Source organism: Ursus americanus, chromosome 22 (genome assembly GCF_024610735.1).
Source record: "Ursus americanus isolate L20-20 chromosome 22, mUrsAme1.1.p, whole genome shotgun sequence".
NCBI lineage: Eukaryota > Metazoa > Chordata > Mammalia > Carnivora > Ursidae > Ursus > Ursus americanus.
The window spans coordinates 1,268,079-1,283,250 of record NC_142148.1 but is presented as its reverse complement, the minus strand read 5'-3'; the positions used below and the strand labels follow the sequence as shown (position 1 = coordinate 1,283,250).

General features: G+C 61.2%; 1 protein-coding gene across 1 annotated transcript; it reads left to right on the top strand.

The window, feature by feature from the left end:
- Nucleotides 1-6,731: 6,731 nt before the first annotated feature.
- MRGBP (MRG domain binding protein) lies at nt 6,732-11,814 on the top strand. Its single transcript, XM_045795044.2, has 5 exons — nt 6,732-6,945; nt 7,887-8,008; nt 9,937-10,018; nt 10,351-10,425; nt 10,865-11,814. Exons 1-5 carry the CDS (start codon nt 6,798-6,800, stop codon nt 11,044-11,046), a joined length of 609 nt encoding a protein of 202 aa, XP_045651000.1. The 5' UTR covers nt 6,732-6,797; the 3' UTR covers nt 11,047-11,814.
- The last annotated feature ends 3,358 nt before the right edge of the window (nt 11,815-15,172 follow it).

The window sequence follows — 15,172 nt, the reverse complement described above, 5'->3', positions numbered from 1 at the left end:
AGAGAACGGGGACCTTACCTGCCGCAGGGCACCCCCGCTTCCCCTCAGCTCTGCGAGCCCAGGGCACTCTGTCATTCTCCACCCCCTATGTCAGTCAGGGTCCCTTCTGCTGCTTGCCACCCCACGCGTCTCTGAAAAGAGGCGCGAGGAAGATGCCCTCCAGCCGCGACAGGACGGGAGCCCAGGGCACACACGGGGGTGTGTGGAAGCAGTGACTATCGAAAAGAACTTACGGCCAACACCTGCCATGCCAGGGCCGTCCTGGGTCATCACCTCATCTGCCTCCCCAAACTCATCCTGGGCAAGAGCTGCCCTGCGATGTGTTACAGATGCCGGCAGGAGCTGAGTGCCCAGAGGTAGACCAGACCCACGGCCATCACGGCTGACCACAGAGGATGCATGTCCATCTGGGGGCAGCTCTCTGCAAATACTCCATCCTGGGACAGAGCACATAGTGGCCAGGACTGTGGTGGCTCCAGGGGGGACCAGCGGCACATGATCACATGGTCGTTTCTGCTACTGCTGGAAGCCACAGGGGGTTCTCGGCTGCCCTGTAACAGGGCAAGGGGAGGCTCGCCCTCCTGTCTAAAACCAGGGGGGGCGGTGCCTGGGTGGCCCAGTCGTTGGGCCTCTGCCTTCGGCTCAGGGTGTGATCCCAGGGTCCTGGGATCAAGCCCCACATCGGACTCTCTACTCCGCTATGAGCCTGCTTCTTCCTCTCCCACTCCCCCTGCTTGTGTTCCCTCTCTCACTGGCTGTCTCTCTGTGTCAAATAAATAAATAAAATCTTTTTTAAAAATTAAAAAATAAAAAATAAAACCAAGGGGCAGCTGGCCCTCTGGAGTGCGTTTCCTCCAACCAGTGCTGGAACCTTTCTCTGCACGAGTCCCAGGAGCTCAGAGCAACGTCCTCCCCAAAGGCCCTCCATCCCCCGTCTTTGAATCTGTGTGGTCCTGGCAGAAACACCCCATCGCCCAGGGAAGGGTGTACGTGTACGCACGCGCTCAACACACTGACCACCACCTCCATCTATCAACACTGGACTTCAAGTGAGATGAAGGTGATTTCATTCCAAGAAGTAGGTTTGGGATTCGTTTGGCCAGAAATGCTTGCCCTGGGGCACCGAGAAAGCCAGGATTCCAGAATGAATCATACGAAATTAGACAAATGCTATTGTAAAAAGCTGCCATTGGGGTAGGTCTCCTTCATGGGCCTGTTTTCCTTTCCAATCTTTACGTATTTGAAGTTTTACTTTAAAATACTTTGGAGCTGAGCAAAAGCACTTGTGTGTCTTAGGCAAGAGCCCCATGTGCCCCCAGGCTCACGTCTTGCCTTATTTGCTTTCTCTCTCTCTGTGAATACTTTTTCTGGATCATTTGAGATGATTCTCTTTGTGTATTTTCATTTTTTTTTAGTAAAAGTGAAAACCGAGTGGGTGGGGAAGGTTAGACAGTGGAGCAGTCTTCTGGCTGTGTACCAGACTCCGCCTGAGCCGCGAGCCCCATTCACCCATTCACCCTGGCCCCGTTCCCCCCGCCACCTGCCCCACTCCTCTGGGGCTCCATTGATGGCTTCCTCCTAATCCTTCTGGGTGCTATGGCCTGAATGCCTGTGTCCCCGTGAAGTTCCTGTGTTGAGAACCTCACGCCCAGGAGGACGGTGTCAGGACGCGGGTCTCTGGGGGGGGGGGGGTGAGGTCGTGAGTGTGGAGCACCCGTGATGGGATCAGAGGCCTCATGAAGAAGCGGGAGGGAGCCCCCCACCCCCGCACCCGGGGAGGACACAGCCTGGGCAGAGACGGCACCCTGACCTCGGGGCTCCGGCCGGCACAGCGTGAGACAGAGCTGTGTGTGTCAGCCCTCGCTCTGCTGTCCGGGCACCAGTGCCCCAGTGGCATGGGGCCGTTCCTCGGGAGTGTTCCATCTGTGGCCCTTTACGTCCTGGTCTCAGTGTATCCACGCTCTGAGAGAGCTGTGCCTGGGGCACCGATCTCCTTCCTAACCCCCTCCCTCCCCAGCTTCCCTCAGTTGCAGCATTATTCTTCATCTTCCGGTGGGACACCTGCCGTGACCTCTGCCCGCCCTGCTGCCTTAAGGGACGCCTGCCCTCTGCTCCGCGGCAAGCCCAGGACACCTCGTTCCCTCTGGGGAGGGACTGTAAGCGGGCATAATTGCTGTGCAATTAAATCAGCATTTAATGTTGTGACCAAGCGTGAGGTGTTGTGCTTGGGCCCCTGGGGGAGGGAATTCTGTCCCCGAGCCCTTCCACAGAACCACGGGAGTGGTGTGCCAGCTCCCGCACTCCCTTCGCTCGGCTTGGGCCGCTTGCACATCTCCCTCTGGTGAGCTGTGCACCTGCGCCCGTGACACTGTGTCCTCGAACTAGACCAGGATACAGGCTGGCAGGGGCTCTGAGCCCAGCAGGTGGGCCCTTCTGCCTCAGTGCACGTCTCCTCCGTGGTCCGTCCCACCCAGGGCTCCAGCTGACGGCCCTCAAACCCTGCCCCCACCCCCTCCCAGGGCACAGAAGCTGCACCGAAGCCAGGAGGCGGCAGAGCCTGGCTCGGGGAAAGCGCAGGGCACAGGGGGCATTCTGGAGGTCGGCATTGTCCCAGGGCTCCCGGAGATCCAAGGAGGTGGGGGCAAGTCAGAAATGCTGCAAGACACTTACCATCAGATGGCCGGCAAATGCCTTCCTTTCAAAAAAACAGAGGGTGTTGGGGTTCCATGGGACAGGAGCAGGGCTGGAGTTGGCTCTGAGTCATCTTGGGGGCAGGAGGTCTTCAAGGCCGACATCCATAAAATACCAGCCTCCAGAGATCAACGGTCTGCTCCTTGTGCCCTGGGGCTGGGCCATGTCTAGCCGAGAAGCTGAGAACAAACACCTTGCCTGAGGTAGGGCTCCCTTCCCTGCACCTCTGCCCACGCTCTCCACAGCCCTCAGCGCCGACATCTGTCCTGGACAAAGGGGACCCTGCAGACTGGCCCATAGGCTCCTTCAGGGCCGTGGGAAGAGAAGGAGGGGGGCAGATTGGTCAGTCCTGCAGGGGGGACGAAATAGGAGTGCTGTCCCCAGGGACCCCCACTCTCAGGGAAGGTGAGAGAGCACAGGGTTGGCCCTCCACGGGTCAAAGCTCGGCTCCCCAGCTGGTATAGTGGACCATTTATCCAGCGTTCCTGTGCCTCAGTTTCCCACACACACAAAGGGGAGAATAATAGCCACCGGCAAAAATTAACCAGGCTTATTCTTCCTGACGGCTTGGCCCCTACAGTCACCGGTGAGGCCACTGTGCTCACAGCTGTCCTCAGGGCCTGGCTCTGATGACCAAGGGCTTGGGAGGCCACGGGTCCCCTAACAGGCAGTTGACAGGAGGCTCAGCTTCCCCAGGAAACTGGAAAATGAAACGATGCTCCAAAGCAGCTCAGCTTGGCCCCCATCCCGCCTCAAGGCCGCTTGAGAGCTGCAGGAGAGGCTGCTGGGTGGAACCCCCTCTGTGGTCCTCACGTGAAGACCCCAGGCCCTGACTCCGCAGCGCGGCGCGCGTGCGCGTGCTTGCGTGCGCGTTCATGCGTGCATACGCACCTGGGGGCGAATCTGCATTTCTGACAAGCCCCCCCCCCCCCCGTGTGATGCGAGCTGCTAGAACTTAGCCCTCTTCTGTGCGGTCTGTCGCAGAGCCCAGGGACAGGAAGTGCGCAATGCACCCCACGAGGCCCCGGTGGCTTTTCATAGCACACCGTGCACAAAGGACTTACCCATCAAGGCGGGAGGTGATGAAATCGGTTGTTGTGTGTTCTTACCTGGGGGTCCTCTGCACCCACAGAATCAGCGCCTGGGAAGCCAGGGTCTGGGGTCTGCCCTTGGCCATCACGGCCCAAGTCGTTCACTCCCCCTACAAACCCTAAGGAGCGCCAGCAGGGACAGGGCCTCCCTGTCCCTCGTTCACGGGGCTCACTTCAGTGAGAGGCAGATGGGATGCTATGGGCCTGGCAGTCTCTCTCTTTCAAGACAAATCAAGCTGCTGACCAGACAGTGAGCAGGACAAACGGGGTCATCACGGCGATTCCTCATATGCCCCGTGTGAAGAATTGGACTTTCTTTTCAAAATGCCATGACTGGCCCCCTGGCCCAGTGCCAAGGGAACAGGAAAAGCCTTCACTTGGGGCACCTGGGTGACTCAGTCGGTTACACGTCTGCCTTTAGCTCAGGTCATGATCTCAGGGTCCTGGGATCAAGTCCCACGTCAGGCTCCCTGCTCCGCGGGGACCTTGCTTCTCCCTCTGCCTCTGCCTCTGTCTCTCTCTCTCTCTCTCTCTGTGCCTCTCATGAATAAATAAATACAATCTTTAAAAAAAAAAAAAAAAAAAAAAAGCCTTCACTTGGTTCCTGACTGCAGATTTCTGAGATGTGAGTGCTGGTTTGGGTCCAAACAGTGGGTGGGAGACGCCCCCTAGAGGTGTGATGTGTGGGCTGCGAGCCACAGCTAGCACTGGATGGGAAATTTCTGCCACCATAGCTGGCGGCCACTGGGTCCCTTGGGCACCTCACACCGCTGAGGCCCCTCAGCCCAGGAACGGGGATAACGTTGCCTCCCTTGATGTCCAGATGTCAGGACAAGGCCCAAGGAGGCCCACAGTTGAGCAGGTGGACGTTAGCCAGTGGGGCCCTGCACTGGCCTCCCAACTCTGAGAGCCATGCTTTCTCTATCAGCGTATTTCTCCGGTGTCTGGGGGGTGAGCTCCACTATGTGCACCAGTGAGGAGCGGCCCACAGGGCAGTGCCAGCCAAGCTAGGGTAGGATTCCATTTCTGTCCCAGAGACTCAGAGGTGAGGACAGTGTGCCCAAGGGAAGGTAGACAGACAAGGGCATGTCTGACCAAAGCCTGCCAAACTCTCCTTCGTCTGAACCCGACTCTCACAATCAAGATCCAGATGTCCCCTTGAGAGTGGAGGACAGGTGCCTTTGATAAGCGATGGTCACTACGTTCCAGAGATGACATCAGCTTCCCAGGCAAGAAACTCTACTTGAGCAGAACCCAGAGCTGGTCTTGGGAATAATTTACAGTAGCCAAACTCATACAAGACTGATGAATAAACCAGATGGCTCCTGTGTTCATTGGCCACGGGAGAGATCCCTTTCCAGGACCTAGGTGTTTCCCATCTGGGGTCCAAGACCCCCATTGCTGGGATTAAGATATTTGGGAGGCCTACTGCATCTTTTGAAGATGTGGACGACACAGGCGGCAGTGGGGGGACAAGGGGGACCATTTGGCCTCAGTGATCAAGAGAGTTGGTCAGTTGGTCACTGTCCACCTGCTGTGTGCCAGACCAGCCCTGGCCCCCTGGATCTGACTGACAGCTGGCAGGGAAGGTGGACGCTGAACAAGTTGTCACCAATGGTTTGCAATGACAAGCAGGCAGCATAAGCACCGCAGGACACTGGCTGAGCGGCAGGACAGTGAGGGACCAGATGGGATCCTCTTGTGTGGGGGTCAGGGTAAGGTCAAGGACTGAGCGAGGAACTGATCTCCAGAAGCCACCACCCATGACCCAGCTCCCTCCCCAGCCTGCCAGGCCTGCCCTGCTCTGGTCCCCCTGGACCCTCAACTGGGCTCCCCCTTGCAAGCCACCTTCTGGCACCCAAGGCCATACATGCCTCTCCTTCCGTCCCTCTGCCTGTGCCCCAGCCCTCAGCAATCAGGTCCAAGGTCACCACCCCAGGGCGCTCTCCTGACCCCCAGACACAAGGGCCACATCTCCCAGGCGTCATGGAGGGGACCCGATCGCCAGCAGCCCCCCTGGCAGAAAGGACTCAGGCCCCAGACCACTGAGCCCACTCTGATCCACCGGGCTGTCCCGGGGGTGGGGCTGACCAGAGCCCGCACCAGCCAAGGGTAGCGCTCAGCAGAGCGGCACCAACAGTTCACCTGGAAGCCTGAGCTGAGCGTGTGTCCGGGTCAGGCCCAGGCCCGGGCATGGGCACGGGAGCAGCCAGGGGACAGGGCGCCCGACCATCAGCAGTCCCCCTGAGGAACGCGCTGTTATGGATTTCATTGCACGGAGGAGGAAACTAAGGCCTAAAGACGCTCGGCACCTAGCCCGGAAGCCAGGCCAGAGTCTACACACTGCGGGAGGCGAGGAGCGTTCTCAGCGGCGGCAGCAGGGCCCCAACGCCGGTGGGCGTGGCCTTGGGACGGGGCGGGGCGCGGCCCGCGGGGCGGAGCGGAGCCAGCGGCTCTGATTGGGTAATGCGTCGATTCCTCGCGGGACTTCCTCCAGGGCGCGGCCCCGCCTTGGCCCCGCCCCCGGGGAAGGCCCCGCCCCGGGATCAGGCCCCGCCTCCGCCGTGGGCCGAGTTGGGGGGCAGTAACCTCCACGGAGGCCCGTGGTCACGGTGAAGTCGGGCCGGGGCAGTGGAAGCTGCAGGGAACCCAGGCCGGGAGGCGTGGTCAGTTGCCTGCTCTTCTTCTGAAGCGCCTCAGTCCCAAGTGAGGCTGCAGTCCCACCCCGCGGAGCGCACGGCTCAGGGGCCGAACCCGGAGAGGCGCAGCCGGCGCCACCACCTCCCCACCGGAGCGCTTCCGCAGTCCGCGCGTGCCGACCGCGCTGCGCCGCGGGGGCCGGCCGCCAGAGGGCGCCGCGGGGGCCGCCCCTCAGCTGCGCCTGCGCCTGCGCCGGCGCCGCGCACGGGCCCGAGCGCGAACCCGCCGAGCGCGCGCCGGCCCCGCAAGTGCGCCTGCGCGGAGGCCGTGACCGCGCCCGCTCCCGCTGGGGGCTCGTCGCTGGGCGCCCGGGCCATGGGGGAGGCCGAGGTGGGCGGCGGCGGCGCGCCGGGCGACAAGGGGCCGGGGGAGGCGGCCACCAGCCCAGCCGAGGAGACGGTCGTGTGGAGCCCCGAGGTGGAGGTGTGCCTCTTCCACGCCATGCTGGGCCACAAGCCCGTCGGTGAGCGGAGCGCCGCCGAGGTCGCGGACCCGCGTGGGGGCGGGGCGGGCCGGGCAACGGCCGGGGGCGCGGGGCGGGGCCTCCCACACCCGCCCACCAACCTGCACCTTCTCCTCCCTCTGCGCCCGGCCAACCCTGCGCCCACCCACCCCTCCCCGCCGACCCTGCCCCCTCCTGCACTCCTGCTGTACTCCTCCACCCTCTGTACCGGCCTTCTGTCCCCTGCTGCATTCCTCCACCTTACTATACTTTCTCTGTCCCCTCCTGAGCCCACCAACCCACCCCCCGCTGACCCTGCCCCCTCCTGCACCCCTCCTGTAGCCACCCACCCCCCAGCGACCCTGCACCCCTCCTGTACCCCTCCTGTACGCCTCCAACCTTTGTACCCTCCTGTCCCCTCCTGCACCCCTCCATCCTACTATACCCCTTCTGTCCCCTCCTGAGCCCACCCACCCACCCCCAGCGACCCTGCACCCCCCCGTACTCCTCCACCCTCTGTACCCTCCATTTGTCCCCTCCTGCATCCCTCCACCCTGCTATACTCTTTCTGTCCCCTCCTGAGCCCACTCACCCACCCCCCCCCACTGACCCCGCCCTCTCCTGTACCCTCCCTCTGTTCCCTCCTTCCCCCTTCCATATCCCTCTATTCTCTGTACCCTCCCTCTGTACCCTCCTGCACCCCTCCACCCTACTATACCCTCTCTCTGTCCCCTCCTGCATACCTCCATCCCCCAATATCCTTCCTCTGTCCCCTCCTGTGCCCACCCCTCCCACCCCCATCATTAACCCCATCCCTGCCCATAGTGTTCCACCCCTTCCCGGTCCTATACCCTCCGTTTGTATCTCCTACAACCACTCTCCTGACCCCTGCCTCCCACCTCTCTCCTCCCCTCTTACTTGCTGCCTGTGCCTCCTCCCCGGCTGACACTTTTCTCCCACAGGTGTGAACCGACATTTCCACATGATCTGTATCCGGGACAAATTCAGCCAGAACATTGGTCGGCAGGTCCCATCCAAGGTCATCTGGGACCATCTGAGCACCATGTATGACATGCAGGCGCTGGTGAGCCAGGTCCCCTCTCCCCCAGACCCAGCTCCTCCTCAGTGTTTGCCAGGCCCTGTCTTTAGGGGGCTCTTTGTCCTGTGCACGTCCCAGGGGGCAGCAGGAATTAAACAAGGGGCTCCAAGTAGTTTCACTAAAAACCCAAACTTGGTGACGGTAGCTGGCTCCCCTCACAGAACGTCCTTCACGTGGGGTGGTCAGTGAGAGTCTCTCCAGGGAGATGACCGGGAGCTGAGGCCTGTGGGAGGAGGCGGAGGCCCCAGAGTGCTCTAGGCAGGAAGGCAACAGGATCCGAGTCTGAGTCGGGTGAGTCTGGTGGCTTCTGTGAGAACCAGGCAGGCAGGGTCCCCGTCCTCACAGGACCCCCAGCTAGTTTCATCCCAAGGCAGGCAGCTTCCACTAGGTGACCGGGAAGGCCCAAAGGAACAGGGATGTTCCCACAGAGGGCCAGCAGGTGTCAAGGTCCTGTGGCAGCAGGAGATGGTGGGTCAAGATGCTAAGAGGAGGCCAGAGCCCCTGGAGAGTGGGGTGGGAGTGGGAGTTACAGGGGCGCAGAGTGGTAGGAACTTGTCCCTGGCTGACTCGGGGCCGCACCAGCCCTCCCAGCTGAGGCCTTTGTCCAGACCCAGTGCTGCCCTTGCTTCCTGTTGGCTGTGGGCAGGTCATTTGCACTTCCTTGTGATACCCTAGAGAGGGGATAAAGGTGACAGCTATGCTCTGGGGACTGACTCCTTGGCCCGCAGGAAGCGTTCTGGGGAGCAGCACAGCAAGGACCAGCAGCCGTCCTGAAGGGGCTGCTCCACAGGGGGCCTCACCCCCACACCTGTCACATTGTGGGGTCACTTGGTCCCCAGACTCCCGGGGCCCTGACTCTAGGACAGTGGAGGCCAGAAGCCAGACACAGATGTGAGGCTGGCAGGGTCCCTGTCCTGGGGGAGCTCTTGGTGCAGCCCAGGAGACAGACACACCCCGCACCAGGCCCACAGAACCCTGGGGAGCTGCTGCGGGGCACCACTCGGGGTTTCGGTGCTGGACAGGCAGGCCGCTTTCTCCCCTCTCCTCCTCAGCTTCTCCCCACCTATCACTTGTTCGGGACTAGGCCAGACGTCAAGGCTGTCACCTCCTTAGACCCCCGTGCTCCTCTGGGGCTGCTGCCGGGGTCAGGCGGGACCCTGGCAGTACGAGTCTGTGGCCCCCACCGCAGGGGGACCCACAGGCCCAGGAGCCGTGGAGTTACTGAAGCTCCAGGAGACGTTGAGCAGCATATTTGCAGGCTAGCAGCTCGCTGTAACACAGCCCCCAGGCTGCCCAGAGGAGCCGTGTCTGCTCAGTCACAGTCCAGACCTTTTCTGCCAGCTCCCCTTTCCATTCCTCCGGGGGTCCTGTGTCTCCAGGGTCTCTGTCCCTTTTGGCCTGTGGGACCTGTAGGACAAGCGGACTCCAGTAAGCGCTCGGTGTCCCTGACACCACTTAGCTTTACCTGGTTTCCCAGGTGGAGGCTTGCCTCTCCCGCACCGTCTGTGCCTATGAGCACGTGCCCACAAAGATGGGACCGGAGATGCCACGGCCTTTTCTTGGGCGGCCACTGCCCTCTGAACGCACGCTGGTGGGGAGGGAGCCGCACTGGGGCAGCTATGGGGCATCCTGACCACTGCCTCCGCCACTGCCCCCGGGGGGATGCCAGGAGGTGACCCCTGCTGGAGGCTGGCACTATAGCTTTGCCTTCTGCGGGTCTGTTAGAAAAGCCCAGCTCATAGACCACGAGCAGAAAGAACGTTCTTCAGCCGCTCACGCCCACCTCCACAGCCGTCCGAGACTGTGCGCCTTCATCCCGTGCTCTTAAATTGGCTCTTAAATGTTTTTGATGACTTGCTAAAATCACATTTTTTTTTTGTTTCTATAACAAAAATTGCCGTTTTTGCCATCAGCATGAATCTGAGATTCTTCCATTCCCAAACCCAGAGAGGAACTTTGTCCTTCCAGAAGAAATCATCCACGAAGTCCGAGAAGGTGAGGCTCCGGTGGGTCGGGTCTGGTTCGGGAATGACAAGGCAGGATGTGGGCCGAGGGCAGTGGTGTCAGGGTGAAGGTCGCGAGCCCCAGGGAGGAGTGAGGGTCGCTGGCGTGGTGATTCTTGGCCCAGGTGGACTGGGGGGCGGGGGCGGGTCTGGGGAGCCTTGGGGTCTGGAGGGAACTTGTTCAAGAACAATCGGCTCTCTTTGAAAGCGGCCTGGCGGCAGCTGAGAACCACACACACAGCCGTCCCCGGCCTGAGCCGTCCGCAGCATTGGGCAGGGCCGCGTCTCCCACCGTTTTGGTAAACGTCAGCTGTCGCCCCACAGGAAAAGTGGTCATTGAAGAAGAAATGAAGGAGGAAATGAAGGAAGATGTGGACCCCCACAGCGGGGCGGACGATGGTGAGTGGGGGGCACCCCTGACCCTCCCCTGGGCCCCGCGCACAGCCCCACATCCCCAGCCTGGGTGTCTAGTCTGCTTGAGGCCAGAGCTGCCCCGTCCGCTCCCCCACCCGCTTGGGAGGGAGCCTCGTGTGGTGGCGTGGGTGGCCCACACCGCAAGGAGGCCCTGGGGTGGCCTCGGGCCGGCACCCAGTCAGGTGGACGGAAAGCGTGTACTGCGCACACAGGCCGAGCCCCACGAGGCAGGGACGGCGGGTGGGCAGGGTCCTGCGCCCTGGGGCCGCAAGGGGGCCATCCTCTGGAGGACCTGGCTCTGCAGGCCCCGCGGCAGCCCCAGCGCAGAGGGCCGTGTGTGTAGATACAGGTGTCTATAACTTAGCAGGAAGACGAAATAAAATTCTGGATATTCTGTTTTCAGCCAAATGATTTTGTCTCCCAGTTTTTTCGTCTTCAGGAAGCTTGGGGAAAGCAACGGAAAAGTCCAGCAAAGACAAGAACTCCTCGGACTTGGGGTCCAAGGAAGGGGCGGACAAGCGGAAGCGCAGCCGGGTCACCGACAAAGTCCTGACGGCAAACAGCAACCCCTCCAGCCCCAGCGCTGCCAAGCGGCGCCGAACATAGTCATGGCTCAGCCATGGCAGGGGGCCGGGGCACCGTTGTCACCTGGATGGACGCCCGCAGCCCACCGCCTGCCCTCGGGCACCTGAGGCTCCCACAGGGCCCAGTGCAACCCCCTGGGGCTCCGGGGGCCCGAGAGACCGGCTCGGGTGCGGAGAGCCGGGAGTCAGGCGTCCGGGCCCTGTCGCCCACCCCGCGCCCCCGGCCAGGCTCCACGGAGCAGAGCGCGGGGCACGGGCAGGACAGCTGGAGTGGCAGGCAGGGTGCCTGCTGTGTCCTCGAGGAGCGCCGGTCTTGCTGGGCCACTCGGTTCTTCCCGTCTGTCCGCGTGTCCATCTGTCAGCCGCTCTTCCTAAACCGGCTGCCCCCCTCGGGAGAAAGAGACTCAGGCCACCCTGCCGCACGTGCGCCGGAGAAACCGAGAACTGGATACTTTGCCTCATTCACTTGTACTGTAACGATGTATATAATTTGGTGGTATTTCACTATTTAATTTTTAAGAAGCCTATTTTACTAGTGTTTTATATGAAAAAAATACTGCAGAAGGTAACCCTGTGTTGTATTTTTCCCAAGATGCTTTGTGTTAGGGTAGCGATTGCTGAGACACTTTCCGCTCGGTTTTTATATGCCGGAAACAGAGTTTGTACGGGCTATTTTTGTATCTCCCGGTAACTTGCAAACAGACCAAATGAGCGTGTGGAGGGAGGTGCGCAGCCGGGGCGACTGAGATGCTTTCGTCTGAGCGCCAACCATTAAAGCACAGACGCAGCAGCCCGAGTCTTGTGATTTTGATGCCGAAATAAGTTCCCTTTTCTAACAGTACGGAGTGTTTATTTTCCCGAGGTTTATAGCGCAGCCTGTGCACTCTGTTTCGTGTTCCATCGCTACAGTGTGCTTACCAACTAGAGACAGGGCCGGAGTGGAAACTCTTGAGTGTGACAAGTCCTTCAAATACAAAGTGCGGGGATGGCAAACAAGGCAGAGCTGGCGGCCGGCGGAGCTGGGACGGCCGGGGCTCGTCCTCAGGCGACGGGAGACTCGGGCTGAGTGTGTTCTCCACAGAGGAGGGTCCAGCCATCTGGGCAGAGCGAGACGGAGACGCCCTCCCTCCTGGTCAGCCGCCGCGTCCCAGGCTCTTTATCTCGACAAGTCACCTGGCAGCTGAATCCCTGTCCACCGGGCTGAGCCTCCCCCACCGCCTCGGAGCAGGAGGCCAGCCTGTGGTGCAGCCCGCCAGGCTCAGCGAGTGGCCCAGCGCCATCGGAGACTGGCCTGTGCCAAGCCCGCCATCACTTGCGGGGCCTTGGACACATCGCGGGCGCCCCTTCTCCCCAGCAGGGCCAGTCCCCTGACACAGAAAGAGCATTTCGTGTTGGGGCTGCTGAGCCTGTCAGCCCTGCGCCGGCACCAGGAGCAGAAGCTTGGCTCAGGCCGACCCACTGCCGGGGAGCTTGGGGGGCGGGCCTCCGGCACGGGACCTACCTGAGCAGGAAGCTGGTCAGGGCCCAGGATGGAGTCCAAGGCTGCCACTTCCCCACCCGGTCCTGCCACTGGCGTTTCTTCTGGGTTCTAAGAGGCAGTCCCATGAGACCTGCTGCTGTCCCAACATAGACACCATGCTCGCCCCCAGATGCCCAGACGGGACTGTCGCTGTGCTTGCCACAGAGCAGGGGACGTGCCCCACGTGTGCCCGAGGGGAAGGGGGAACAGAGGTGTGCGTTAGAGTGAGCTCAGTACCCTGCAGCCCTCCCATGATGCCTGCGAGAAGCCTGGTCCTTCGAGAGACAGAATTGGCAGGGAAATGGGGCAGACAGCTCTGCAGTCACAAATGGTGCCAACAAAGATGGAGGGGTCTTCCACAGACTTGCTGGTAAACCCCTGTCTGAAACAGTATCTTCAGGCCCCTCAGAACATGCTGGAAAAGCCTAGTACCTCGTTCGGTGAGTTAACATCTATGCGCCTAAGAGAGGTGGGGTGAGGGGCATGCCTGGTGAGCCCATCAAGACAGAGGAGCAGGTGCCGCCCCACCCCTCAGGCGTCTTTTTGGGGCCCAGTCCCCATGCCCTTGTACCTGGGGGGCCTGCGGTCCTCGGAGGGGTGAGGCCAGCCCGAGCATCCCTGGCCTGGCCGGCTCTCACCGTCGGGGCTTTCCTGCCCTGCGGCTGATTCAGGTCAAATTCACAGGCATCTGGGGCATTGAATCTCCCTGGCGTAGGGGTCCTGTCTGTGACACGGGGGTCTCATGGGCCCCGCTCGTGTAAGTAGGAGATGTCTAAAAGAGGCCGGGAGCTGGGATGAGGTGGCCGCAGAACAAAGGGAAACCACAGTCGGTCGGTTGTGGACCTAAGCCCAGGAACCTCCACAGAGGCTCCTTGTGCGGGACACCTGGGACCGAGCACCCTCCCTGCAAGGGGGCGGGGGGGGTGGCGGGGCAGGTGGGTATGGTCTCAGCACTCCCTGCTCTAGGCCAGCCCAGCCCCCCCAGGGGTGATGCCGGAGGAGAGTGGGCTCCCAAGCACGTACATCCTGAGCCATACTGAGAAGCAACGGGGTGCAGCAGGGCTCCCCCGGGGCTGAGGGTGGGGCTGGGGCTTTGGCTGCAGCTGGTCTTGCTGAGGAAAATGTTCAGGTGGGTCCAACCTGAGCACTGAGCCTGTCTGCTGACCTCCTGCGAGATCCCTCAGCGGGGAGCAAGGCCACCCGCGAGCACACCACCTACCGCTAGTGCACGGACGAGGCGCAGGAGTGCGCGTGCAGGCGTGTGTGCACGTGTGTGTGCATGCGTGTGCATGTGTGTGCCTGTGGGCATGGCGTCCTGGGCAGCGCTGGCAGCAGGCACTGCTCTCAGCCCCCTGGCCCACCCCCTGGCCCAGCCCAGGCAGCAGGCTGTCCAGAGCTCCGAGCCCCCACGGGCATCCCCGGGCTGTGGACGGGAGGAATCTGTCTCCGGCACAAGACTGGGGCTCCAGCTTCTTCCTGCACCGGAATCTAGGCTCCAGGAGTCACACGCCCTGAGGTAAGCCCGGGGCAAAACAGTTCACAAAAGCAACTCAGGGTGTGATGGTGTGACTACTACTCGTAAAGCAGCCACGGGCAATGTCTTCAGAGCCTCTGTTGTGGGACCGTCTAGTCGGAGGCTCAGTGCCTGAGCACAGGCTGGGGCGTCGAGCAAGATGCCGCCGCACAGTGTGCACGTCTGCTTTCCGGGCAGCGCCTCTCAGAGCAGCCGAACCCTGTCCTACCACCCCCAGTACACGGACCCCTGCATCAGAGGCTCCTGGCGTCGTCCACCTGGAAGTCGTAGCCAGGGCTCCAGGGCCAGCTGTGAATCACACAACCAGGTCAGGCCTGTGTCGGCAACTTGCATTGGGCTAGCCTCGCCAGAAGCTGCCAGGTGCACGGTGGCTGCCCGCTCCCCCAGAAACCTGCCCTGGCCATCTGTGGCAGACCATTTGCAGAAACGCCCAGATGGGGGCGCCCGGGGGGGCTCAGTCGGTTAAGCATTGGACTCAGTTTTGGCTCAGGGGGTGATCTCAGGGTCCTGAGATAATAGGGCCTCGTGTTCAGTGTGGAGTCGCTTGGGTTTCTCTTTCCCTTTCCCTCTGCCTCTCACTACCACCCCCCACGCCCGGCCGCACTCTTTCTAAAATAAATAAATCAGGAAGAAAGAGAGGGAAGGGAAGGAAAGGAAAGGAAAAAGGGAAGGGAAGGGAAGGGAAGGAAAGGAAAGGAAAGGAAAAAGGGAAGGGAAGGGAAAAGGGAAGGGAAGGGAAGGGAAAAGGGAAGGGAAGGGAAGGGAAAAGGGAAGGGAAGGGAAGGGAAGGGAAGGGAAGGAAAGGAAAAAGGGAAGGGAAGGGAAAAGGGAAGGGAAGGGAAAAGGGAAGGGAAGGGAAGGGAAAAGGAAGGGAAGGGAAGGGAAGGGAAGGGAAGGGAAGGGAAGGGAAGGGAAGGGAAGGGAAGGGAAGGGAAGGGAGAAAAGAGAAGAAAAGAGGAAAGAAAAGAAAAGACAGCCTGGCCCAGATGTCCATAGCTTTGGGGCGTCCCCATCATCCTCTTAGAAAGTGAGGCAGAGTGCACGCAGGTTCAGCCAGGTGAGAGTGTACCCAGAGAATTAACGAAGATCGACAAG

Excerpts from the sequence above, each read along its gene's own strand:
- MRGBP (XM_045795044.2), top strand. The coding sequence starts at position 6,798 with ATGGGGGAGGCCGAGGTGGGCGGCGGCGGCGCGCCGGGCGACAAGGGG. Across the intron at positions 6,946-7,886 it reads GCTGGGCCACAAGCCCGTCG|GTGTGAACCGACATTTCCAC; the intron begins GTGAGCGGAGCG and ends TTTCTCCCACAG. Across the intron at positions 10,019-10,350 it reads CATCCACGAAGTCCGAGAAG|GAAAAGTGGTCATTGAAGAA; the intron begins GTGAGGCTCCGG and ends GTCGCCCCACAG.